This window comes from Procambarus clarkii, chromosome 32, assembly GCF_040958095.1.
Source record: "Procambarus clarkii isolate CNS0578487 chromosome 32, FALCON_Pclarkii_2.0, whole genome shotgun sequence".
In the NCBI taxonomy this organism is placed as follows: Eukaryota; Metazoa; Arthropoda; class Malacostraca; order Decapoda; family Cambaridae; genus Procambarus; species Procambarus clarkii.
This window is the reverse complement of record NC_091181.1, coordinates 11,740,466-11,766,427: the sequence shown is the minus strand read 5'-3', so window position 1 is coordinate 11,766,427 and position 25,962 is coordinate 11,740,466. Positions and strand designations below refer to the sequence as shown.

Below are 25,962 nucleotides of genomic sequence, written 5' to 3'. Positions count from 1 at the left end.
AGCTATTGTAAAGTAGTGTGGCAGTGCACAGGGATGAGCTGAGTTACTGTAGAGTAGTAAGGCAGCACACAGAGATGAGCTGAGCTACTGTAGAGTAGTGAGGCAGCACACAGAGATGAGCTGAGCTACTGTAGAGTAGTGAGGCAGCACACAGGGATGAGCTGAGCTACTGTAGAGTAGTGAGGCAGCATACAGAGATGAGCTGAGCTACTGTAGAGTAGTGAGGCAGCACATAGGGATGAGCTGAGCTACTGTAGAGTAGTGAGGCAGCACACAGGGATTAGCTGAGCAAGTGTAGAATAGTGAGGCAGCGCAGAGGAATGAGCTGAGCTACTGTAGAATAATGAGGCAGCACAAAGGGATGAGCTGAGCTACTGTAGAGTAGTGAGGCACAACACAGGGATGAGCTGAGCTACTGTAGAGTAGGGAGGCAGCTTACAGGGATGAGCTGAGCTATTGTAGACTAGTGAGGCAGCGAACAGAGATGAGCTGAGCTACTGTAGAGTAGTGAGGCAGCACACAGGGATGAGCTGAGGAGCCGTAGATTAGTGAGGCAGTGCACAGGGATGAGCTGAGCTACTGTAGAGTAGTGAGGGAGAGCACAGGGATGAGCTGAGCTACAGTAGAGTAGTGAGGCAGTGCACAGGGATGAGCTGAGCTACTGTAGAAATGTGAGGAAGAAGACAGGGATGAGTTGAGCTACTGCAGAGTAGTGAGGCAGCACACAGGGATGAGCTGAGCTACTGTAGAGTAGTGAGGCAGCACACAGAGATGAGCTGAGCTACTGTAGAACAGTGAGGCAGCACACAGGGATGAGCTGAGCTACAGTAGAGTAGTGCGGCAGTGCACAGGGATGAGCAGAGCTACTGTAGAGTAGTAAGGGAGCACACAGAGATGAGCTGAGCTATTGTAGAGAAGTGAGAGAGCACACAGAGATGAGCTGAGCTATTGTAGAGTATTGAGACAGCACACAGGGATGAGCTGAGCTACTGTATGTTAGTTAGGCAGCGAACAGGGATGAGCTGAGCTACTGTAGAGTAGTGTGGCAGCACACAGAGATGAGCTGAGCTACTGTAGAGAAGTGAGGCAGCACACGTGAATGAGCTGAGCTACTGTAGAGTAGTGAGGCAGCACATAGAGATGGGCTGAGCTACTGTAGAGTAGTGAGGGAGCACACATGGATGAGCTGAGCTACTGTAAAGTAGTGTGGCAGCGCACAGGGATGAGCTTAGTTACTGTAGAGTAGTGAGGCATCACACAGAGATGAGCTGAGCTACTGTAGAGTAGTGAGGCCGCACATAGGGATGAGCTGAGCTACTGTAGAGTAGTGAGGCATCACACAGGGATTAGCTGAGCTACTGTTGAATAGTGAGGCAGCGCACAGGAATGACCTGAGCTACTGTAGAATAATGAGGCAGCAAAAAGGGATGAGCTGAGCTACTGTAGAGTAGTGAGGTAGCACACAGGGATGAGCTGAGCTACTGTAGAGTAGTGAGGCAGCCACAGAGATGAGCTGAGCTACTGTAGAATATTGAGGCAGCCCACAGGGATGAGTTGAGCTAATGTTGAGTAGTGAGGCAGCACACAGGAATAAGCTGAGCTACTGTAGAGTAGTGAGGCAGCACACAGGGATGAGCAAAACAACTGTAGAGTTGTGAGGGTGCACACAGGGATGAGCTAAGCTACTGTAGAGTAGTGAGGCAGCACACTGGGATAAGCTGAGCTACTGTAGAGTAGTAAGGCAGCACACAGGGATGATCTGAGTTACTGTAGATTAGTGAGGCAGCATACAGGGATAAGCTGAACTACTGTAGAGAAGTGAGATAGCACATAGAGATAAGCTTAGCTGCTGTAGGTTAGTAAGGCAGCACACAGGGGTGAGCTGAGCTACTGTAGAGTAGTAAGGCAGCACACAGGGATGAGCTGAGATACTGTAGAGTAGTGAGGCAGCACATAGGGATGAGCTGAGCAACTGTCGAGTAGTGAGGCAGCGCACAGGAATGAGCTGAGCTACTGTAGAGTAGTGAGGGAGCACACAGGGATGAGCTGAGCTACAGTAAAGTAGTGAGGCAGCGCACAGGGATGAGCTGAGCTACTGTAGAGTAGTGCGGCAGCACACGGGGATGAGTTGAGCTACTGTAGAGTAGTGAGGCAGCACACAGGGATGAGTTGAGCTAATGTAGAGTTGTGAGGCAGCACACAGGAATGAGCTGAGCTACTGTAGGTTAGTGAGGCAGCACACAGGGATGAGCTGAGCTACTGTAGAGTAGTGAGGCAGCATATAGGGATAAGCTGAGCTACTGTAGAGTAGTGAGGCAGCACACAGGGATGAGCTGAGCTACTGTAGAGAAGTGAGGCAGCATACAGGAATAGGCTGAACTACTGTAGAGTTGTGATGCAGCACATAGAGATAAGCTTAGCTTCTGTTGAGCTACTGTTGAGTAGTGAGGAAGCACACAGAGATGAGATGAGCTATTGTAGAGTAGTGAGACAGCACACAGGGATGAGCTGAGCTACTGTAGATTAGTGAGGCAACACACAGAGATGAGCTGAGCTACTGTAGAGAAGTGAGGCAGCACACACTGATGAGCTGAGCTACTGGAGAGTAGTGAGGCAGCACACAGAGATGAGCTGAGCTACTGTAGCGTTGAGAGGGAGAACACATGGATGAGCTGAGCTACTGTAAAGTAGTGTAGCAGCGCACAGGCATGAGCTGAGCTACTGTAGAGTAGTGAGGCAGCACACAGAAATGAGCTGAGCTACTGTAGAGTAGTGAGGCAGCCAAGAAGGATGAGCTGGGCTACTGTAGAGTAGTGAGGCAGCACACAGGGATTAGCTGAGGTACTGTAGAATAGTGAAGCAGCGCACAGGGATGAGCTGAACTACTGTAGAATAATGAGGAAGCACAAAGGGATGAACTGAGCTACTGTAGAGTAGTGAGGCTGCACACAGGGATGAGCTGAGCTACTGTAGAGTAGTGAGGCAGCTTACAGGGATGAGCTGAGCTACTGTAGAGTAGTGAGGCAGCAGACAGGGATGAGCTGAGCTACTGTAGAATAGTGAGGCAGCACACAGGGATGTGCTGAGCTACTGTAGAGTAGTCAGGCAGCGCACAGGGATGAGCTGAGATACTGTAAAGTTGTGAGGCAGCACATAAGGATGAGCTTTGCTACTGTAGAGTAGTGAGGCAGCAGATAGAGATAAGCTTAGCTGCTGTAGGTTAGCAAGGCAGCACACAGGTCTGAGCTGAGCTACTGTAGAGTAGTGAGGCAGCACACAGGGATGAGCTGAGCTGCTTTGGAGTAGTGAGGCAGTGCACAGGGATGAGCTGAGCTACTGTAGATTAGTGAGGAGCATACAGGGATGAAATAAGCTACAGTAGAGTAGTAAGGCAGCGCACAGGGATGAGCTGGGCTACTGTAGAAAATTGAGGGAGAACACAGGGATGAGTTGAGCTACTGTAGAGTAGTGAGGCAGTGCACAGGGATGAGCTGAGCTACTGTAGAGTAGTGAGGCAGCACACAGAGATGAGCTGAGCTACTGTAGAACAGTGAGACAGCACACAGAGATGAGCTGAGCTACTGTAGAGTAGTGAGGCAGCACACAGGTATGAGCTGAGCTACTGTAGAGTAGTGAGGCAGCGCATAGAGATGAGCTTAGCTACTGTAGAGTAGTGAGGCAGCACACAGAGATGAGCTGATATCCTGTTGAGTAGTGAGGTAGCACACAGTGATGAGCTGAGCTACTGTAGAGTAGTGAGGCAGCACACAGGGATGAGCTGAGCATCTGTAGAGTAGTGAGGCAGCGCACAGGGATGAGCTGAGCTACTGTAGAATAGTGAGGCAGCCCACAGGGATGAGCTGAGCTACTTTAGAATAGTGAGGCAGTGCACAGGGATGAGCTGAGCTACTGTAGAATTGTGAGGCAGCACACATATATAAAATGAGCTACTGTAGAGTAGTAAGGCAGCACATAGAAATAAGCTTAGCTGCTGTAGGGTAGTAAGGCAGCTCACAGGGATGAGCTGAGCTACTGTAGAGTAGTGAGGAAGCACACAGGGATGAGCTGATCTACTTTAGAGTAGTGAGGCAGAGCAATGGAATGAGCTGAGCTACTGTAGAGTAGTGAGGCAGCACACAGAGATGATCTGAGCTACTGTAGAGTAGTAAGGCAGCACACAGGGATGAGCTGAGCTACTGTAGAGTAGTGAGGCAGCACATAGGGATGAGCTGAGCTACTGTAGAGTATTGAGGCAGTGCACAGGGATTAGCTGAGCTACTGTAGAATAGTGAGGCAGCACACAGGGATGAGCTGACCTACTGTAGAATAATGAGGCAGCACAAAGGGATGAGCTGAGCTACTGTAGAGTAGTGAGGCAGCACACAGGGATGAGCTGAGCTACTGTAGAGTAGTGAGGCAGCTTACAGGGATGAGCTGAGCTACTGTAGAGTAGTGAGGCAGCGCACGAGGATGAGCTGAGCTACTGTAGAAAAGTGAGGCAGCACACAGGGATGAGCTGAGCTACTGTAGAGTAGTGAGGCAGCACATAAAGATAAGCTTAGCTGCTGTAGGTTAGTAAGGCAGCACACAGGGATGAGCTGAGCTACTGTAGAGTTGTGAAGCAGCACACAGGGATGAGCTGAGCTGCTGTAGAGTAGTGAGGCTGTGCACAGGGATGGGTTTAGCTACTGTAGAGTAGTGAGGGAGCACACCGGGATGAGTTGAGCTACAGTAGAGTAGTGAGGCAGCGCACAGGGATGAGCTGAGCTACTGTAGAAAAGTGAGAGAGAACACAGGGATGAGTTGAGCTACTGTAGAGTAGTGAGGCAGCACACAGGGATGAGCTAAGCTAATGTAGAGTAGTGAGGCAGCACACAGAGATGAGCTGAGCTACGGTAGAACAGTGAGGCAGCACACACATATGAGCTGAGCTACTGTAGAGTAGTGAGGCAGCACACAGGGATGAGCTGAGCTACTGTAGAGCAGTGAGGCAGCGCACAGAGATGAGCTGAGCTACTGTAGAGTAGTGAGGCAGCAAACAGGGATGAGCTGAGCTACTGTAGAGTAGTGAGACAGAATACAGAGATGAGGTGAGCTACTGTAGAGTAGTGAGGCAGCACACAGGGATGAGCTGAGCTACTGAAGAGTAGTAAGGCAGCACACAGGGATTAGCTGAGCTACTGTAGAATAGTGAGGCAGCACACAGGGATGAGTTGAGGTAATGTAGCGTAATGAGGCAGCACACAGGAATGAGCTGAGCTACTGTAGAGTAGTGAGGCAGCACACAGGTATGAGCAAAACAACTGTAGAATTGTGAGGCAGCACACAGGGATGAGCTGAGCTACTGTAGAGTAGTGAGGCAGCACACAGGGATAAGCTGAGCTACTGTAGAGTAGTGAGGCAGCACAAAGAAATGATCTGAGTTACTGTAGAGTAGTGAGGCAGCACACAGGGATAAGCTGAGCTACTGTAGAGTAGTGAGGCAGCACATAGAGATAAGCTTAGCTGCTGTAGGGTAGTAAGGCAGCACACAGGGATGAGCTGAGCTACTGTAGAGTAGTGAGGGAGCACACAGAGATGAGCTGAGCTATTGTAGAGTAGTGAGGCAGCGAACAGAGATGAGCTGAGCTGCTGTAGAGTAGTGAGGCAGCGCACAGGGATGAGCTGAGCTACTGTAGAATAGTGAGGCAGCACACAGGGATGAGTTGAGGTAATGTAGCGTAATGAGGCAGCACACAGGAATGAGCTGAGCTACTGTAGAGTAGTGAGGCAGCACACAGGTATGAGCAAAACAACTGTAGAATTGTGAGGCAGCACACAGGGATGAGCTGAGCTACTGTAGAGTAGTGAGGCAGCACACAGGGATAAGCTGAGCTACTGTAGAGTAGTGAGGCAGCACAAAGAAATGATCTGAGTTACTGTAGAGTAGTGAGGCAGCACACAGGGATAAGCTGAGCTACTGTAGAGTAGTGAGGCAGCACATAGAGATAAGCTTAGCTGCTGTAGGGTAGTAAGGCAGCACACAGGGATGAGCTGAGCTACTGTAGAGTAGTGAGGGAGCACACAGAGATGAGCTGAGCTATTGTAGAGTAGTGAGGCAGCGAACAGAGATGAGCTGAGCTGCTGTAGAGTAGTGAGGCAGCGCACAGGGATGAGCTGAGCTACTGTATTGTAGTGAGGCAGCACACGGGGACGAGTTGAGCTACTGTAGAGTAGTGAGGCAGCACACAGGTATGAGCTGAGCTACTGTAGAGTTTTGAGGCAACACACAGGGATGAGTTGAGCTAATGTAGTGTTGTCAGGCAGCACACAGGAATGAGCTGAGCAACTGTAGAGTTGTGAGGCAGCACACAGGGATGAGCTGAGCTACTGTAAAGTAGTGAGGCCGCACACAGGGATAAGCTGAGCTACTGTAGAGTAGTGAGGCAGCACACAGGGATGAGCTGAGCTACTGTAGAGTAGTGAGGCAGCATACAGGAATAGGCTGAGCTACTGTAGAGTTGTGAGGCAGCACATAGAGATAAGCTTATCTTCTGTTGAGCTACTGTTGAGTAGCTTCTGTTGAGGCAGTGCACAGGGATGAGCTGAGCTACTGTAGAGTAGTGAGGGAGCACACAGAGATGAGCTGAGCTATTGTAGAGAAGTGAGGGAGCACACAGAGATGAGCTGAGCTATTGTAGAGTAGTGAGACAGCACACAGGGATGAGCTGAGCTACTGTATATTAGTTAGGCAGCACACAGGGATAAGCTGAGCTACTGTAGAGTAGTGAAGCAGCACACAGAGATGATCTGAGCTACTGTAGAGAAGTGAGGCAGCACACATTGATGAGCTGAGCTACTGTAGAGTAGTGCGGCAGCACACAGAGATGAGCTGAGCTACTGTAGAGTACTGAGAGAGCACACATGGATGAGCTGAGCTACTGTAAAGTAGTGTGGCAGTGCACAGGGATGAGCTGAGTTACTGTAGAGTAGTAAGGCAGCACACAGAGATGAGCTGAGCTACTGTAGAGTAGTGAGGCAGCACACAGAGATGAGCTGAGCTACTGTAGAGTAGTGAGGCAGCACACAGGGATGAGCTGAGCTACTGTAGAGTAGTGAGGCAGCATACAGGGATGAGCTGAGCTACTGTAGAGTAGTGAGGCAGCACATAGGGATGAGCTGAGCTACTGTAGAGTAGTGAGGCAGCACACAGAGATGAGCTCAGGAGCCGTTGATTAGTGAGGCAGTGCACAGGGATGAGCTGAGCTACTGTAGAGTAGTGAGGGAGCACACAGGGATGAGCTGAGCTACAGTAGAGTAGAGAGGCAGCGCACAGGGATGAGCTGAGCTACTGTAGAAAAGTGAGGAAGAACACAGGGATGAGTTGAGCTACTGTAGAGTAGTGAGGCAGCACACAGGGATGAGCTGAGCTACTGTAGAGTAGTGAGGCAGCACACAGAGATGAGCTGAGCTACTGTAGAACAGTGAGGCAGTACACAGGGATGAGCTGAGCTACTGTAGAGTAGTGAGGCAGCGCACAGGGATGAGCTGAGCTACTGTAGAGTAGTGAGGCAGTGCACAGAGATGAGCTGAGCTACCGTAGAGTAGTGAGGCAACGCACAGGGATGAGCTGAGCTCTTGTAGAGTACTGAGGCAGCAAACAGATGAGCTGAGCTACTGTAGAGTAGTGAGGCAGCAAACAGTGATGAGCTGAGCTACTGTAGAGTAGAGAGGCAGCACACAGAGATGAGCTTAGCTACTGTAGAGTAGTGAGGGAGCACACATGGATGAGCTGAGCTACTGTACAATAGTGAGGCAGCGAACAGGGATAAGCTGAGCTACTGTAGAGTAGTGAGGCAGCACATAGGGATGAGCTGAGCAACTGTAGAGTAGTGAGACAGCGCAAAGAAATTAGCTGAGCTACTGTAGAGTAGAGAGGGAGCACACAGGGATGAGCTGAGCTACAGTAGAGTAGCGAGGCAGCGCACATTGATGAGCTGAGCTACTGTTGAGTAGTGAGGCAGCACACAGGGATGAGTTGAGCTAATGTAGAATAGTGAGGCAGCACACAGGGATGAGCTGAGCTAGTGTAGAGTAGTGAGGCAGCACATAGGGATGAGCTGAGCAACTGTAGAGTAGTGAGACAGTGCAATCCAATGAGCTGAGCTACTGTAGAGTAGTGAGGGAGCACACAGGGATGAGCTGAGCTACAGTAGAGTAGCGAGGCAGCGCACATTGATGAGCTGAGCTACTGTAGAGTAGTGAGGCAGCACACGGGGATGAGTTGAGCTACTGTAGAGTAGTGAGGCAGCGCACAGGTATGAGCTGAGCTACTGAAGAGTAGTGAGGCAGCGCACAGGTATGAGCTGAGCTACTGTAGAGTAGTGAGGCAGCACACAGGGATGAGTTGAGCTAATGTAGAATAGTGAGGCAGCACACAGGAATGAGCTGAGCTACTGTAGATTAGTGAGGCAGCACACAGGGATGAGCTGAGCAACTGTACAATTTTGAGGCAGCACACAGGGATGAGCTGAGCTACTGTAGAGTAGTGAGGCAACATACAGGAATAAGCTGAGCTACTGTAGAGTAGTGAGGCAGCACATAGAGATATGCTTAGCTTCTGTTCAGCTACTGTTGAGTAGCTTCTGATGAGGCAGCACACAGGGATGAGCTGAGCTACTGTAGAGTAGTGAGGGAGCACACAGGGATTAGCTGAGCTACAGTAGAGTAGTGAGGCAGTGCACAGGGATGAGCTGAGCTACTGTAGAGAATTGAGGGAGCACACAGAGGTGAGCTTAGCTACGGTAGAGTAGTGAGACAGCACACAGGGATGAGCTGAGCTACTGTAGAATAGTGAGGCAGCGCACAGGGATGAGCTGAGCTACTGTTGAGTAGTGAGGCCGCACACAGAGATGAGCTGAACTACTGTAGAGTAGTGAGGCAGCACACAGTGATGAGCTGAGCTACTGTAGAGTAGTGAGGCAGCACACAGAGATGAGCTGAGCTACTGTAGAGTAGTGAGGGATCACACATGGATGAGCTGAGCTACTGTAGAGTAGTGAGGCAGTGCACAGGGATGAGCTGAGCTACTGTAGAGTAGTGAGGCAGCACATAGGGATGAGCTGAGCTACTGTAGAGTAGTGAGGCAGCACACAGAGATGAGCTGAGCTACTGTAGAGTAGTGAGGGAGCTCACAGGGATGAGCTGAGCTACTGTAGGTGTAGTGAGGCAGCATACAGAGATGAGCTGAGCTACTGTAGAGTAGTGAGGCAGCACACAGGAATTAGCTGAGCTACTGTAGAATAGTGAGGCAGCATACAGGAATGAGCTGAGCTACTGTAGAATAATGAGGCAGCACAAAGGGATGAGCTGAGCTACTGTAGAGTAGTGAGGCAGCACATAGGGATGAGCTGAGCTACTGTAGAGTAGTGAGGCAGCACACAGAGATGAGCTGAGCTACTGTAGAGTAGTGAGGCAGCTCACAGGGATGAGCTGAGCTGTAGAGTAGTGAGGCAGCACACAGAGATGAGCTGAGCTACTGTAGAGTAGTGAGGCAGCTCACAGGGATGAGCTGAGCTACTGTAGAGTAGTGAGGCAGCATACAGAGATGAGCTGAGCTACTGTAGAGTAGTGAGGCAGCACACAGGGATGAGCTGAGGAGCCGTAGATTAGTGAGGCAGTGCACAGGGATGAGCTGAGCTACTGTAGAGTAGTGAGGGAGCACACAGGGATGAGCTGAGCTACAGTAGAGTAGAAAGGCAGCGCACAGGGATGAGCTGAGCTACTGTAGAAAAGTGAGGAAGAACACAGGGATGAGTTGAGCTACTGTAGAGTAGTGAGGCAGAACACAGGGATGAGCTGAGCTACTGTAGAGTAGTGAGACAGCACACAGAGATGAGCTGAGCTACTGTAGAACAGTGAGGCAGTACACAGGGATGAGCTGAGCTACTGTAGAGTAGTGAGGCAGCACACAGGGATGAGCTGAGCTACAGTAGAGTAGTGAGGCAGTGCACAGGGATGAGCTGAACTACTGTAGAAAAGTGAGGGAGAACACAGGGATGAGTTGAGCTACTGTAGAGTAGTGAGGCAGCATACAGGGATGAGCTGAGCTACTGTAGAGTAGTGAGGCAGCACACAGAGATGAGCTGAGATACTGTAGAACAGTGAGGCTGCACACAGATATGAGCTGAGCTACTGTAGAGTAGTGAGGCAGCACACAGGGATGAGCTGAGCTACTGTAGAGTAGTGAGGCAGTGCACAGAGATGAGCTGAGCTACTGTAGAGTAGTGAGGCAGCGCACAGGGATGAGCTGAGCTATTGTAGAGTAGTGAGGCAGCAAACAGATGAGCTGAGCTACTGTAGAGTAGTGAGGCAGCAAACAGTGATGAGCTGAGCTACTGTAGAGTAGAGAGGCAGCACACAGAGATGAGCTGAGCTACTGTAGAGTAGTGAGGGAGCACACATGGATGAGCTGAGCTACTGTAGAATAGTGAGGCAGCGAACAGGGATAAGCTGAGCTAATGTAGAGTAGTGAGGCAGCACACAGGGATGAGCTGAGCTACTGTAGAGTAGTGAGACAGCGCAAAGAAATTAGCTGAGCTACTGTAGAGTAGTGAGGGAGCACACAGGGATGAGCTGAGCTACAGTAGAGTAGCGAGGCAGCGCACATTGATGAGCTGAGCTACTGTTGAGTAGTGAGGCAGCACACGGGGATGAGTTGAGCTACTGTAGAGTAGTGAGGCAGCGCACAGGTATGAGCTCAGCTACTGTAGAGTAGTGAGGCAGTGCACAGGTATGAGCTGAGCTACTGTAGAGCAGTGAGGCAGCACACAGGAATGAGTTGAGTTAATGTAGAATAGTGAAGCAGCACACAGGGATGAGCTGAGCTAGTGTAGAGTAGTGAGGCAGCACATAGGGATGAGCTGAGCAACAGTAGAGTAGTGAGACAGCGCAAAGAAATGAGCTGAGCTACTGTAGAGTAGTGAGGGAGCACACAGGGATGAGCTGAGCTACAGTAGAGTTGCGAGGCAGCTCACATTGATGAGCTGAGCTACTGTAGAGTAGTGAGGCAGCACACAGAGATGAGTTGAGCTACTGTAGAGTAGTGAGGCAGCGCACAGGTATGAGCTGAGCTACTGTAGAGTAGTGAGGCAGCACACAGGGATGAGTTGAGCTAATGTAGAATAGTGAGGCAGCACACAGGAATGAGCTGAGCTACTGTAGATTAGTGAGGCAGCACACAGGGATGAGCTGAGCAACTGTAGAGTTGTGAGGCAGCACACAGGGATGAGCTGAGCTACTGTAGAGTAGTGAGGCAACATACAGGAATAAGCTTAGCTACTGTAGAGTAGTGAGGCAGCACATAGAGATAAGCTTAGCTTCTGTTCAGCTACTGTTGAGTAGCTTCTGATGAGGCAGCACACAGGGATGAGCTGAGCTACTGTAGAGTAGTGAGGGAGCACACAGGGATGAGCTGAGCTAGAGTAGAGTAGTGAGGCAGTGCACAGGGATGAGCTGAGCTACTGTAGAGAAGTGAGGGAGCACACAGAGGTGAGCTTAGCTACGGTAGAGTAGTGAGACAGCACACAGTGATGAGCTGAGCTACTGTAGAATAGTGAGGCAGCGCACAGGGATGAGCTGAGCTACTGTAGAGTAGTGAGGCAGCACACAGTGATGAGCTGAGCTACTGTAGAGTAGTGAGGCAGCACACAGAGATGAGCTGAGCTACTGTAGAGTAGTGAGGGATCACACATGGATGAGCTGAGCTACTGTAGAGTAGTGAGGCAGTGCACAGGGATGAGCTGAGCTACTGTAGAGTAGTGAGGCAGCACATAGGGATGAGCTGAGCTACTGTAGATTAGTGAGGCAGTGCACAGGCATTAGCTGAGCTACTGTAGAATTGTGAGGCAGCGCACAGGGATGAGCTGAGCTACCGTACAATAATGAGGCAACACACAGGGATGAGCTGAGCTACTGTAGAGTAGTGAGGCAGCGCACAGGGAAGAGCTGAGCTACTGTAGAGTAGTGAGGGAGCACACAGGAATGAGTTAAGCTACTGTAGAGTAGTGAGGCAGCGCACAGGGATGAACTGAGCTACTGTAGAGTAGAGAGGCAGCACACAGAGATAAGCTGAGCTACTGTAGAGTAGTGAGGCAGTACAAAGAGATGAGCTGAGCTACTGTAGAGTAGTGAGCCAGCACACAGGGATAAGCTGAGCTATGGTAGAGTAGTGAGGCAGCCCACAGGGATAAGCTGAGCTACTGTAGAGTAGTGAAGCAGCACACAGAGATGAGCTGAGCTACTGTAGAGTAGTGAGGGAGCACACAGGGATAAGCTTAGCTAATGTAGAGTAGTGAGGCAGCATACAGGGATGAGCTGAGCTACTGTAGAGTAGTGAGGCAGCACACTGAGATGAGCTGAGCTACTGCAGAGTAGTGAGGATTCACACGGAGATGAGTTGAGCTACTGTAGAGCAGTGAGGCAGCACACAGGGATGAGCTGAGCTACTGTAGAGTAGTGAGGCAGCGCACAGGGATTAACTGAGCTACTGTAGAATAGTGAGGCAGTGCACAGGGATGAGCTGAGCTACTGTAGAATAATGAGGCAGCACACAGGGATGAGCTGAGCTTCTGTAGAGTAGTGAGGCAGCGCACAGGGATAAGCTGAGCTTCTGTAGAATAGTGAGGCAGCACATAGAGATAAGCTTAGCTGCTGTAGGGTAGTAAGGCAGCACACAGGGATAAGCTGAGCTACTGTAGAGTAGTTAGGCAGAGCACAGGGGTGAGCTAAGCTACTGCAGAGTAGTGAGGGAGCACACAGGGATGAGCTGAGCTACAGTAGAGTAGTGAGGCAGCGCACAGGGATGAGCTGAGCTACTGTAGAGTAGTGAGGCAGCCACAGGGATGAGCTGAGCTACTGTAGAGTAGTGAGGCAGCACACAAGGATGAGTTGAGCTAACGTAGAGTAGTGAGGCAGCACACAGGAATGAGCTGAGCTACTGTAGAGTAGTGAGCAGCACACAGGGATGAGCAAAACAACTGTAGAGTTGTGAGGCAGCACAAAGGGATGAGCTGAGCTACTGTAGAGTAGTGAGGCAGCACAAAGGGATAAGCTGAGCCACTGTAGAGTAGTAAGGCAGCATACAGGGATGAGCTTAGTTACTGTAGAGTAGTGAGGCAGCATACAGGGATAAGCTGAGCTACTGTAGAGTAGTGAGGCAGCACATAGAGATAAGCTTAGCTTCTGTTGAGCTACTGTTGAGTAGCTTCTGTTGAGGCAGCACACAAGGATGAGCTGAGCTACTGTAGAGTAGCGAGGCAGCACACGGAGATGAGCTGAGCTACTGTAGAGTAGTGAGACAGTGCACAGGGATGAGCTGAGCTGCTGTAGAGTAGTGAGGCAGCACATAGATGAGCTGAGCTACTGTAGAGTTGTGAGGCAGCACACAGTGATGAGCTCAGCTACTGTAGAGTAGTGAGGCAACACATAGAGACTAGCTAAGCTCCTGTAGATTAGTTAAGGAGCACACATGGATGAGCTGAGCTACTGTAGTTTAGTGAGGCAGCGCACAGGGATGAGCTGAGCTTCTGTAGAGTAGTTAGGCAGCACACAGAGATGAGCTGAGCTACTGTAGAGTAGTGAGGCAACACACAGGGATGTGCTGAGCTTCTGTAGAATAGTGAGGCAGCACAGAGGGATGAGCTGAGCTACTGTAGAGTAGTGAGGCAGTGCACAGGGATGAGCTGAGCTACTGTAGAGTAGTGAGGCAGCACACAGAGATGAGCTGAGCTGCTGTAGAGTAGTGAGGCATCACACAGGGATGAACTGAGCTACTGTAGAGTAGTGAGGCAGCACACAGATGAGCTGAGCTACTGTAGAGTAGTGAGGCAGCACACAGAGATGAGCTGAGCTATTGTAGAGTAGTGAGGGAGCACACAGAGATGAGCTGAGCTACTGTAGAGTAGTGAGGCAACGCACAGGGATGAGCTGAGTTACTGTAGAGTAGTGAGGCAGCGCACAGGGATGAGCTGAGTTACTGTAGAGTAGTGAGGCAGCACACAGGGATGAGCTGAGTTACTGTAGAGTAGTGAGGCAGCGCACAGGGATGAGCTGAGCTAATGTAAAATAGTGAGGCAGCACACAGGGATGAGCTGAGCTACTGTAAAGTAGTGAGGCAGCGCACAGGGATGTGCTGAATTACTGTAGAATAGTGAGGTAGCACACTGTTATAAGCTGAGCTACTGTAGAGTAGTGAGGCAGCACATAGAGATAGGCTTAGCTGCTGTAGAGTAGTGAGGCAGCACACAGGTATGAGCTGAGCTACTGTAGAGTAGTGAGGTAGTGCACAGGGATGAGCTGAGCTACTGTAGAGTAGTTAGGCAGCACACAGGGATGAACGGAGCTACTGTAGAGTAGTGAGGGAGCACACATGGATGAGTTGAGTTTCTGTAGAGTAGTGAGGCTGTGCACAGGGATGAGCTGAGCTACTGTAGAGTAGTAAGGCAGCACACAGGGATGAGTTGAGCTACTGTAGAGTAGTTAGGCAGCACACAGGAATGAACTGAGCTATAGTACAGTAGTGAGGCAGCACACAGGGATGAGTTGAGCAACTGTAGAGTTGTGAGGCAGCACACAGGGATGAGCTGAGCTATTGTAGAGTAGTGAGGCAGCACACAGGGATGAGCTGAGCTACTGTAGAGTAGTGAGGCAGCACACAAGGATGAGCTCACCTACTGTAGAGTAGTGAGACAGCACACAGGGATGAGCTGAGCTACTGTAGAGTAGTGAGGCAGCACACAGGGATGAGCTTAGCTATTGTAGAGTAGTGTAGGTTCGTCCTTCTCTCGCTGTCCAAATGCAAATGTACTCTGAGATTCACCATGACATCACAACATAAACGGAACGCTTGTATGTACTTAACCCATTATATATAGGATGAAAACCTTCCTAACGCCCTTAAGCACTTTCTCCTTTTTTTGACTAATGTGACGGTAAAGCGTTAGTGTTCGGCTGTTTCAAAAGCTGGGGGCAGGGCCTCGTCACATAACAAAAAAAAAAGAGAAGATTGTCCTTTTGTCTGTGGTAAGGTAATGGGAAGACACACAAAACACAAAGTATAAACAATGAAATTTTAATTACTCTAGAAAACAAGATATGAATAAAGACAATCTCGTAAAATTCAAAACAAGTCAACAAAGAAAACAACATGAATAATTACTGGCAATGAAATATTTACTCTAAGACAATAAAGTGCAAGTTAAATAAATCAAATAAGTGAGGTGCTGAGAATACTGGCTTCAAGCTGCCACCTCCCTTAGTACATGACAGCCAGGGCTTTGTCTACTATAGAGAGATGTCAACTCCAAGGAGCACAGGGATATTCTGAGGAGACGGCGTGCTGCTGGCCCAGACGTCGACTCATGTAGTGGCGTGAGTGCAGGTGCGGCGACACACCAACCAATCAGCAACAGGCAGGCGGAGAATGAGTAGTTTGCTGGTTTGACGGCGGGAGGAAGCCGGTGTGTCTGGTTGTGCAAGGTTACGCTTTGCTTCCTGGGCAAAACGTTTAGCGATACTGGTGGACGTATCTTCAATATAGTATCTTGTACTTGAATGACGTAAATGTGTAGGGAAGAGCAGGCTCAATCTCTCTTGAAAGAGTTTATCGTCACACTAATTATATTCAAATATATATTATGGACTGTAAAGCTCCATCCAGGAAATTATTTTTGAAACAATACTATATATGCTGGCACACTTTGAACAATATAGAATTTTTTTATAATTGAATAGTATTTAACAGGTGTGTATATAATTGTATTCATGATATTTTGTTCAACTGTCTTAGATATGTATGTGTGTGAAACTAAACAAGATAAGCAAAAATTTGCATTTCAGTTTAATGAAAAACAATAATAGCTCTCTCTCTCTTAGCCTTGTTACTAGTTCATTAACTTTTATACCTATTAATTAGATCTACACTATGCTAATTACATCATAAACTACAGATATATCACTGGGGGTACTAGGCCCATCTTGGTCGTTGAGGTAAAGTCTGCTGTGTCGTACGACTCTCAACCACTTTCTCGTTCGGAGCCTCAACGGTCCGAAGGCAAGCTGCGGACCAGGACCAACCTTTGGACCGGGACCAGGAGAGCGTCCCCGTCCTATTTACCATCCCGAACACAATCCCAGCAACTCTCAAGTGAGAATGTGCCCCATCACTACCAGACACCAGAGGAGCAACTCTCACAAGACAGCCTTCTTCTCCAGGGTCTGTGGGGGGACTCGAGGACCACCTGCAGGGGTCTCGTTCTCGACTTCACTTCCAACAACAACAACACTCACCTTGCCCTCAGGTACTCTGATTTAAGAACTAAGATAAATATTTTTCTTTCCATCAAATTTCATTTGTAAAAAATAGTTATTTTTCGTTTAACTACCAACACTTATTTATATCCAGAGCATCATCATACAATCTTGCCCCAAACATCCGGGATGAATGGTCGCCATGTGGTCTTTTATGTCAATATTTTCGTATTTCTATTTTGAGGCTACTAATCCTTTGGAAGAAACACTTAACATGGGAAATACAAACACTGTGTTGTTGTATTGCATGACTACTCAACATATTTCTCTTGCAGTTGGCACAGTGGCCTCCTTACTAGAGCCTCAGATATTAACACCAAGTAGAGCATCCAGCACTTCCACTAACACGATAACATCATTTATATATGCCAACATCCAGGGTATAAGAACACGCAAATCCAACAAAGTTCACTTTATAGATGGTCTCCTTCATGAGGCAAATGCAGTGTTTGCAGCCCTAACGGAAATTCACACAAAAGACTACCATGATGGTGAAATATGGATCTCAGAGTACAATCTTTTCAGATGTGATAGGAAACACCGGCTTGAGGGTGGGGTCAGCCTCTACATCAAAGACACACTCATCTGTACTGAGCTGCTAAACACCTCAAATTATATAGTGGAAGTGCTGATAATCAAAATTGAGATCCTAAATGTAGTTATTGTCCTTGTATATAAGTCACCAGAGGCAAACCCTCAGCAGTTTAAAGACCAACTAATGAAAATAGAACACTGCTTGGAAAATCTCGCAAATCCAGCTCCGAACATCATCCTGCTTGAGGACTTCAACCTACGGCACCTGAAATGGAAGCACCTGGCTAATACAGTAATATCAGAAAGAATACCAGGAAGTAGCCTAAATGAACAGGCACATGCAAATGACCTGCTACGGATGTGCGACAGGTTTGCTTTAAACCAGTAAATAGTAGAACCAACTAGGAAGGAGAACATGCTGGACCTCATTTTCACTAATAATGATGATTTGATCGGGAACATATTGATTACAAATACATGTTACTCAAATCACAACTTAATTGAAGTTCTGACAACCATGGGGATTAGACCTTCAAAACCCGTCCAGATTCCCGGTGGAGGAGATTTCAGCAAATTCAACTTCAATAATATTCAGATAAACTGGGAGCAAATAAACCAGGAATTCACAGAAATAAACTGGGAAGAACAGCTAGAAAATGCAAACCTAAACCAGTGCCTGGAAAAAATAAGCTCAGTAGCACTAGAAATATGTTCAAACCGCATACCAATAAGAAAAAAGAGAAAGAGATGCAGATTGGAACTGGAACGTCGTTCCCTCTATAGGCGAAGAAAACGAATCGCGGAACAACTTGAGAGTCGCACCCTATCTCAAGAACGGCGAAGGTTAGGTAGAGAAATAGAAACAATTGAACTCAAGCTACAAGAATCATACAAAACCCAGGAGAGGCAAAGAGAGGAAAAGGCCATCAGTGAAATAGAGAAAAATCCGAAATATTTTTTCTCCTATGCAAAATCAAGATAAAAAACACATCTATTATCGGGCCCCAGCGATAGGGAGATGGAACTTTCACCGATGACACCAAAGAAATGAGCGAGTTACTGAGGAAGCAGTACGACTCTGTTTTCAGCGAGCCATTAAACGTACTAAAGATTGATAGCCCAAAAAAATTTTCATGGATATCATACCAACATCAAATCATATATCAGACGTCACCCTATCCCCACTGGATTTTGAAGAAGCCATAAACAGTATGCCTATGCACTCAGCACCAGGCCTGGATTCTTGGAACTCCACATTCATCAAGAACTGTAAAAAATATCGCAGGCCCTTCACATTTTGTGGAGACAAATCCTAGATACTGGCGTTATTCCTGACATACTAAAAACAGCAGAGATAGCACCACTCCATAAAGGAGGAAATAAGGCAGAGGCAAAAAATTACAGACCGATATCACTAACATCGCACTTCATAAAAAAATTTGAGAGAGTGCTAAGAAATAAGATCACAAAATACATGGAGTCACAGCAGCTCCATAACCCCGGACAACATGGTTTCAGAACAGGGCGCTCTTGCTTGTTGCAGTTGCTGGACCACTATGATATGGCATTAGATGCTATGGAAGACAAACAAAACGCTGGTATAAGTTACACAGATTTCGCGAAAGCTTTTGATAAATGTGACCGTGGTGTTATTGCACATAAAATGCGTTCAACAGGAATTACCGGAAAAATAGGCAGATGGATCTACAATTTCCTGACTAACAGAACCCAATTTGTAATAGTCAACAAAATAAAATCCAGCCCATCAACCGTCAAGAGCTCAGTTCCCCAGGGTACTGTGCTTCCTCCAGTACTTTTTCTCATCCTCATATCGGACATAAACAAGAACACAACCTATAGCACTGTATCATCCTTTGCAGATGACACTAGGATCTTCATGAGAGTAGGCAACATAGAGGACACGGCAAACCTCCAATCAGATGTAGATCAGGTCTTTCTATTGGCTTTCTATATGGTGTTTAACGAAGATAAGTTCCAGCTCATGCGCTACGGAAAAAATGAAAATATAAAAACGGAAACCACGTACAAAACTCAGGCAGATCATAACATAGAACGAAAAGGCAATGTAAAGGATCTGGGTGTACTCATGTCGGAAGACCTTACCTTTAAAGAACACAATAAAGTAGCCGTCACAACTGCAAGAAAAATGACAGGTTGGATAACAAGAACTATTCACACTAAGAGATGATATACCGATGATGATAATTTTCAAAACGTTTGTGTTCTCTAGAATGGAGTACTGCTGCACAATGACAGCCCTTTTCAAAGCTGGAGAAATTGCTGACCTGGAGAGCGTGCAGAGATCCTTTACTGCTAGAATCCACTCAGTAAAACATCTAAATTACTGGGACCGACTAAAGAGCCTAAATCTGTATTCCCTTGAGCGCAGGCGGGAGAGATACATAATAATTTACACGTAGATAATAATTGAGGGGCTTGTCCCAAAACTGCACAAAGAAATAACATCACATGAGACCAGAAGACATGGCAGGATGTGCAAAATACCCCAGTTGAATAGCAGAGGTACAACAGGTACTCTGAGAGATAACTCTATCAACATCAGAGCCCCGAGACTGTTCAACACGCTTTCACTACTCATAAGGGGCATAACTGGCAGACCCCTCACAGTGTTCAGGAGAGAACTGGATAAACACCTCCAAAGGATAGCTGATCAATCAGGCTGTGACTCATACGTCAGTCTGCGAGCAGCCGCGTCCAACAGCTTGGTTGATCAGTCCAGCAACCAGGAGGGGACGCTAAGCCCCGGAAGCACCTCAAGGTAACCTAAAGGTAGGTAAGGCACTCTGAGGAGGCTCACAGTGTCGGAAAATCCGACACCATTTAATAATCATACAGATAATAGCTGTATTGTATAAACAAGTTACCCATAGAAAACGTAACTTGTAGTGGAATTACCGTCTAAAGAAAACGGGATATCATCACCACATACTATTATAAATCACCACCTATTCTGGTGGGAATTATTCTTAAATACATTAGTCTTTGGACTTTACCATCATAAAAACGTCTTATATAAATTAACTTAATTATCAATATTAAAGTAGAGTAAATGTGACCCTTCTATCACCTTTGGACATCTGGACAATGTAAGCCAGGCGTCAGGGGGAAGGAGGGCAGCCATTGTTGTGTCACCTCCGAGACGTGTGGAGCAAATTCGGCTCCTATCATTCTGGACAATGTCAGCCAGTAACGTCAATAGTATGGAGTGTTAAACAGCCATTGTTTATATTGAGACCAGAGGCTCACACGGGAGCAAATTCGGCTCCTGTTAAATTTACTTGGACGTAGTGTTATGGAAACCAAAGGTGTACCATTGTCAACACGCTGTCTACAAATTCAAGTTAAGTGTCTATCCGAAACCCGTTTATCATTCATTTATGGCCATTAATGTCAGGATATAGGGTGATCCGGTTAGATCGCGAAATCGCCTCAAACTAAAGGTAATTAAGCCAGGTCTTCATGTTCCATGTACTGTATAGTGTTTTCTCTGATATAGCTTGTCATATATAGGATTCTGGCTTCACAGCTAGCGCACTTTTGACAGGTCAAGACGAGGAAGGAAGATTTGTGCACCAGTTACTGGGTGATATGGAAGCTACCTCAAAGAGGATAATTTGGTGTCTACACCCTAGTTATACCTGGTGGACTAACCTGCTGTACTATAAGATAAGGAACCTCATCAATGTATGTAGCTATTACTGTAGTTTGATTGGCTGTATATATTAATTTAATAAACCCCCCTAATGTGTAGAGGATCGATTTGTGAGATTAAGAGATTATTGCAGAAATACAGTCCACTTATCATTATACAAATTGCTATCGAAGTATATAAATTAACGTAAATATAAATTCATATAAATTAAATAAATATAAATCTCACAGGTCGGTTCCCGAATTATTTGGTCCTTCGAAACCGAATTATTTGGACCTTCGGAACCGGAATATTCGGTCCTTTGAACCCACATTTGGTCATCTTAGTACCGGATGAACCAGTTAACCAGTGGATTCATTAAATATACTAGTGCAGTGTTATTTAAACAAGGCCAGCCAGTCAAAGACGGAAGCGTAGCCTCGAGGGAGCTCAGGAGCCTCCCTCAGTTCAGATCAGCCTTAGTCAGCGGTTTCATGCACACCCACAGATTTGGTGGCGTGTTATTCTGTGAAATGACAGCGCTAATATAGAAGCCAGCCAAATTAGTGACTGTGTCGCGAGATTGTTCACGGATTTCGTGGTGTTACATTTCGCGAGAGATTATCTACGAATTTTGTGGACTTTATTTCGCGAGGTCACTAATAATATTTAATACTTCTAGACAATATTAGAAGTTTCATAGAAGCTAATTAAGAGGCTATTATCAATAATTGTGTATATTATTTCTCCAAAATAGAGAATTATTTAATATATATTGCACTAGTGATCACAGTATAATATTTACTAATTGCCAACCCACAACAGGGTAGGATAAAACCATTGACTAGTTGAACTATTATCGTTCATCCTAGTCCCATTATTACCATAGTCAGTTGTACTATATTGATCAACCTAATACCATTAATGAATGGTCCAGACCCTATTTTGGGTGTAATTTTTAACAACTCGAGTTGAGTTGTGTATATAATAATTTACTTATGATCATTACACCTTTGAGTGATTAATTAGTGTCTATTCCATCCTAGGGTGATATAGAAGAGCTAACCTAAAGGTACTTCCAGTGACACTGGTTTATCACTCAAATCATTAGTGTGTATGATTGTATATATATAATGTGTATTAATTTTAAGTGCTAACCTCTAGTAGAGGTAGGATTATTGCCTAGTGAGTTCTGAATTGACCCTAGGCTACCATCAGTACTTGTTCAGTATTATGAGCAGCCCAAGTACAAGTCCCACAAGGCTTCACCAACTAGCCAGTATGGATAATGCAGGGAGAATGAAAAGAACCCTTGCAGGTCTTAAAGGCCACTTAACAAGACAGATCAAGAAATGTGAAGATTTGTCACAACAATCTCAAGTTGATTATGCTGACCTGGAAAGCTATTATCAAGCAGCTGCAGGTAAATTTGAGCAAATCAAATGGCTGTCCTTGTGGGGACAGACTACTACCATCAATTCATTGGTAGCCCTACTAAATATCAGGGCATAACCATGTTAAACTCTGCAGGAGGTAAATTACTCTCAGGCCCAGTATCAAGCCTGAGGAGACCTATGCCTGCAGATAAACAATACCAGTAGAAACCTAAATTTGTCAGCTGATTATATTTCTCCAGTAGCATTATACTAAGGAGATTACAGCTGACTATACCAACAGAGGTTGATGTTAGTATCATCATTTAAAGCTGGAGATGAGTTCATGAGGCCTCAGTGGCAAATCAGTGAACAGTAGCCTAAAACAGCTACAAGTCACTGTGACCAATGTCACTGAACCCACTGCAGTCTCAGAACCATACTTTACTTTAATGATGAGCTATTCAATCTTCTGAATCAATTAATTAAATTAAACCCCAGTAAATCTGATGACTGATTTGATACATTTATTATTTAATCAAGATGTATTCCATGGGCCTCAGTGTTTATATATCAGTGACCAGTTACCTGAAGAATCTTCAAGTTATATCTAATGTCACTGATCTCACTGCAGTCCCTGAATCATACTTGACTGTAGTACTTGATCACATTCAGTCTTCTGGGTTAAATAATATGTAATTAGGCTTGAATATTAGCCTTTCAAGAGTTGACAGGGAAATGAAATCGCATTAGACTTCTAACCCCTGCAACTCTAGTACGGGACATCCGTCCTGTACGAACAGACACACAAATGTGTGATTACTAACTACTAACATCAAATTAATCTAATAATTCGAAGGAGGAGTATCGGTGTTCGTCTGTTCTATATAGGACTTCGACCCGTGAGCAGCCCCCTGGGGAATTATGTCGGAAAATCCGACACCATTTAATAATCATACAGATAATAGCTGTATTGTATAAACAAGTTACCCATAGAAAACGTAACTTGTAGTGGAATTACCGTCTAAAGAAAACGGGATATCATCACCACATACTATTATAAATCACCACCTATTCTGGTGGGAATTATTCTTAAATACATTAGTCTTTGGACTTTACCATCATAAAAACGTCTTATATAAATTAACTTAATTATCAATATTAAAGTAGAGTAAATGTGACCCTTCTATCACCTTTGGACATCTGGACAATGTAAGCCAGGCGTCAGGGGGAAGGAGGGCAGCCATTGTTGTGTCACCTCCGAGACGTGTGGAGCAAATTCGGCTCCTATCATTCTGGACAATGTCGGCCAGTAACGTCAATAGTATGGAGTGTTAAACAGCCATTGTTTATATTGAGACCAGAGGCTCACACGGGAGCAAATTCGGCTCCTGTTAAATTTACTTGGACGTAGTATTATGGAAACCAAAGGTGTACCATTGTCAACACGCTGTCTACAAATTCAAGTTAAGTGTCTATCCGAAACCCGTTTATCATTCATTTATGGCCATTAATGTCAGGATATAGGGTGACCCGGTTAGATCGCGAAATCGCCTCAAACTAAAGGTAATTAAGCCAGGTCTTCATGTTCCATGTACTGTATAGTGTTTTCTCTGATATAGCTTGTCATATATAGGATTCTGGCTTCACAGCTAGCGCACTTTTGACAGGTCAAGACGAGGAAGGAAGATTTGTGCACCAGTTACTGGGTGATATGGAAGCTACCTCAAAGAGGATAATTTGGTGTCTACACCCTAGTTATACCTGGTGGACTAACCTGCTGTACTATAAGATAAGGAACCTCATCAATGTATGTAGCTATTACTGTAGTTTGATTGGCTGTATATATTAATTTAATAAACCCCCCTAATGTGTAGAGGATCGATTTGTGAGATTAAGAGATTATTGCAGAAATACAGTCCACTTATCATTATACAAATTGCTATCGAAGTATATAAATTAACGTAAATATAAATTCATATAAATTAAATAAATATAAATCTCACAGGTCGGTTCCCACACACAGAATTGCCAGGGAAAAGTATAATAATCCAGATATTATGCAACATATTGTAGACGTCCTTTAAATATTACCTGTGTCAGGAATTTTTATTTACTTTTTTTTTTATATCTATAAGATATAAATATTTATACCTATAAGATATAAATATTTACATTTATAAGATATAAATATTTATATCTATAAGATATAAATATAAATAAACCTATTTTTATAGGTTAGGTTATAAACCTAACCTATAAAAATAGGTTAGGTTAGATTAGGTAGGGTTGGTTAGGTTCGGTCATATATGTACGTTAATTTTAACTCCAATAAAAAAAAATTGCCCTCATACATAATGAAATGGGTATCTTTATCATTTCACAAGAAAAAAACTAGAGAAAATATATTAATTTAGGAAAACTTGGCTTATTAGGCAAATCGGGCCTTGCATAGTAGGCTGAGAAGTGCATTCTGGCTACTAGGTACGACATATATATATATATATATGTCGTACCTAGTAGCCAGAACGCACTTCTCAGCCTACTATGCAAGGCCCGATTTGCCTAATAAGCCAAGTTTTCCTGAATTAATATATTTTCTCAATTTTTTTTCTTATGAAATGATAAAGCTACCCATTTCATTATAGATGAGGTCAATTTTTTTTTATTGGAGTTAAAATTAACGTAGATATATGACCGAACCTAACCAACCCTACCTAACCTAAACTAACCTATCTTTATAGGTTAGGTTCGGTTAGGTAGCCAAAAAAGTTAGGTTAGGTTAGGTTAGGTTAGGTAGGTTAGGTAGTCGAAAAAACATTAATTCATGAAAACTTGGCTTATTAGGCAAATCGGGCCTTGCATAGTAGGCTGAAAAGTGCGTTCTGGCTACTAGGTACGACATATATATATATATATATATATATATATATATATATATATATATATATATATATATATATATATGTCGTACCTAGTAGCCAGAACTCACTTCTCAGCCTACTATGCATGGCCCGATTTGCCTAATAAGCCTAGTTTTCATGAATTAATGTTTTTTCGACAACCTAACCTACCTAACCTAACCTAACCTAACGTTTTCGGCTACCTAACCTAACCTAAGCTATAAAGATAGGTTAGGTTAGGTTAGGTAGGGTTGGTTAGGTTCGGTCATATATCTACGTTAATTTTAACTCCAATAAAAAAAAATTGACCTCATACATAATGAAATGGGTAGCTTTATCATTTCATAAGAAAAAAATTAGAGAAAATATATTAATTCAGTAAAACTTGGCTTATTAGGCAAATCGGGCCTCGCATAGTAGGCTGAGAAGTGAGTTCTGGCTACTAGGTACGACATATATATATATATATATATATATATATATATATATATATATATATAAATATGTCGTACCTAGTAGCCAGAACGCACTTATCAGCATACTATGCAAGGCCTACTATGCTATGCATACTATGCTATGCATATATATATATATATATATATATATACATATGTCGTACCTAGTAGCCAGAACTCACTTTTTGGCCTACTATTCAAGGCCCTATTTGCCTAATAAGCCAAGTCTTCCTGAATTAATATATTTTTTCTATTTTTTTTCTTATGAAATGATAAAGCTACCCATTTCATTATGTATGAGGTCAATTTTTTTTTATTGGTGTTAAAATTAACGTAGATATATGACCGAACCTAACCAACCCTACCTAACCTAACCTAACCTATCTTTATAGGTTAGGTTTGGTTAGGTAGCCGAAAAAGTTAGGTTAGGTTAGGTTAGGTAGGTTAGGTAGTCGAAAAACAATTAATTCATGAAAACTTGGCTTATTAGGCAAATCGGGCCTTGAATAGTAGGCCAAAAAGTGAGTTCTGGCTACTAGGTACGACATATATATATATATATATATATATATATATATATATATATATATATATATTATATATATATATTTTAAATATATATATATTTTTTTTTTTTTTTTTAATGGAAGGGAGTACCACCTCTAGCTGGAAGAAGG

General features: G+C 45.1%; 1 protein-coding gene across 1 annotated transcript in view; it reads left to right on the top strand.

Moving 5' to 3' along the window:
• Positions 1-25,962, top strand: part of LOC123759552 (uncharacterized) — a 171,262-nt gene that overhangs the window by 47,334 nt on the left and 97,966 nt on the right. The window contains exon 3 of the mRNA XM_069334781.1: positions 15,987-16,337. Coding sequence (XP_069190882.1) covers positions 15,987-16,337 — 351 coding nt within the window. The remainder of the gene's footprint in view (positions 1-15,986; positions 16,338-25,962) is intronic.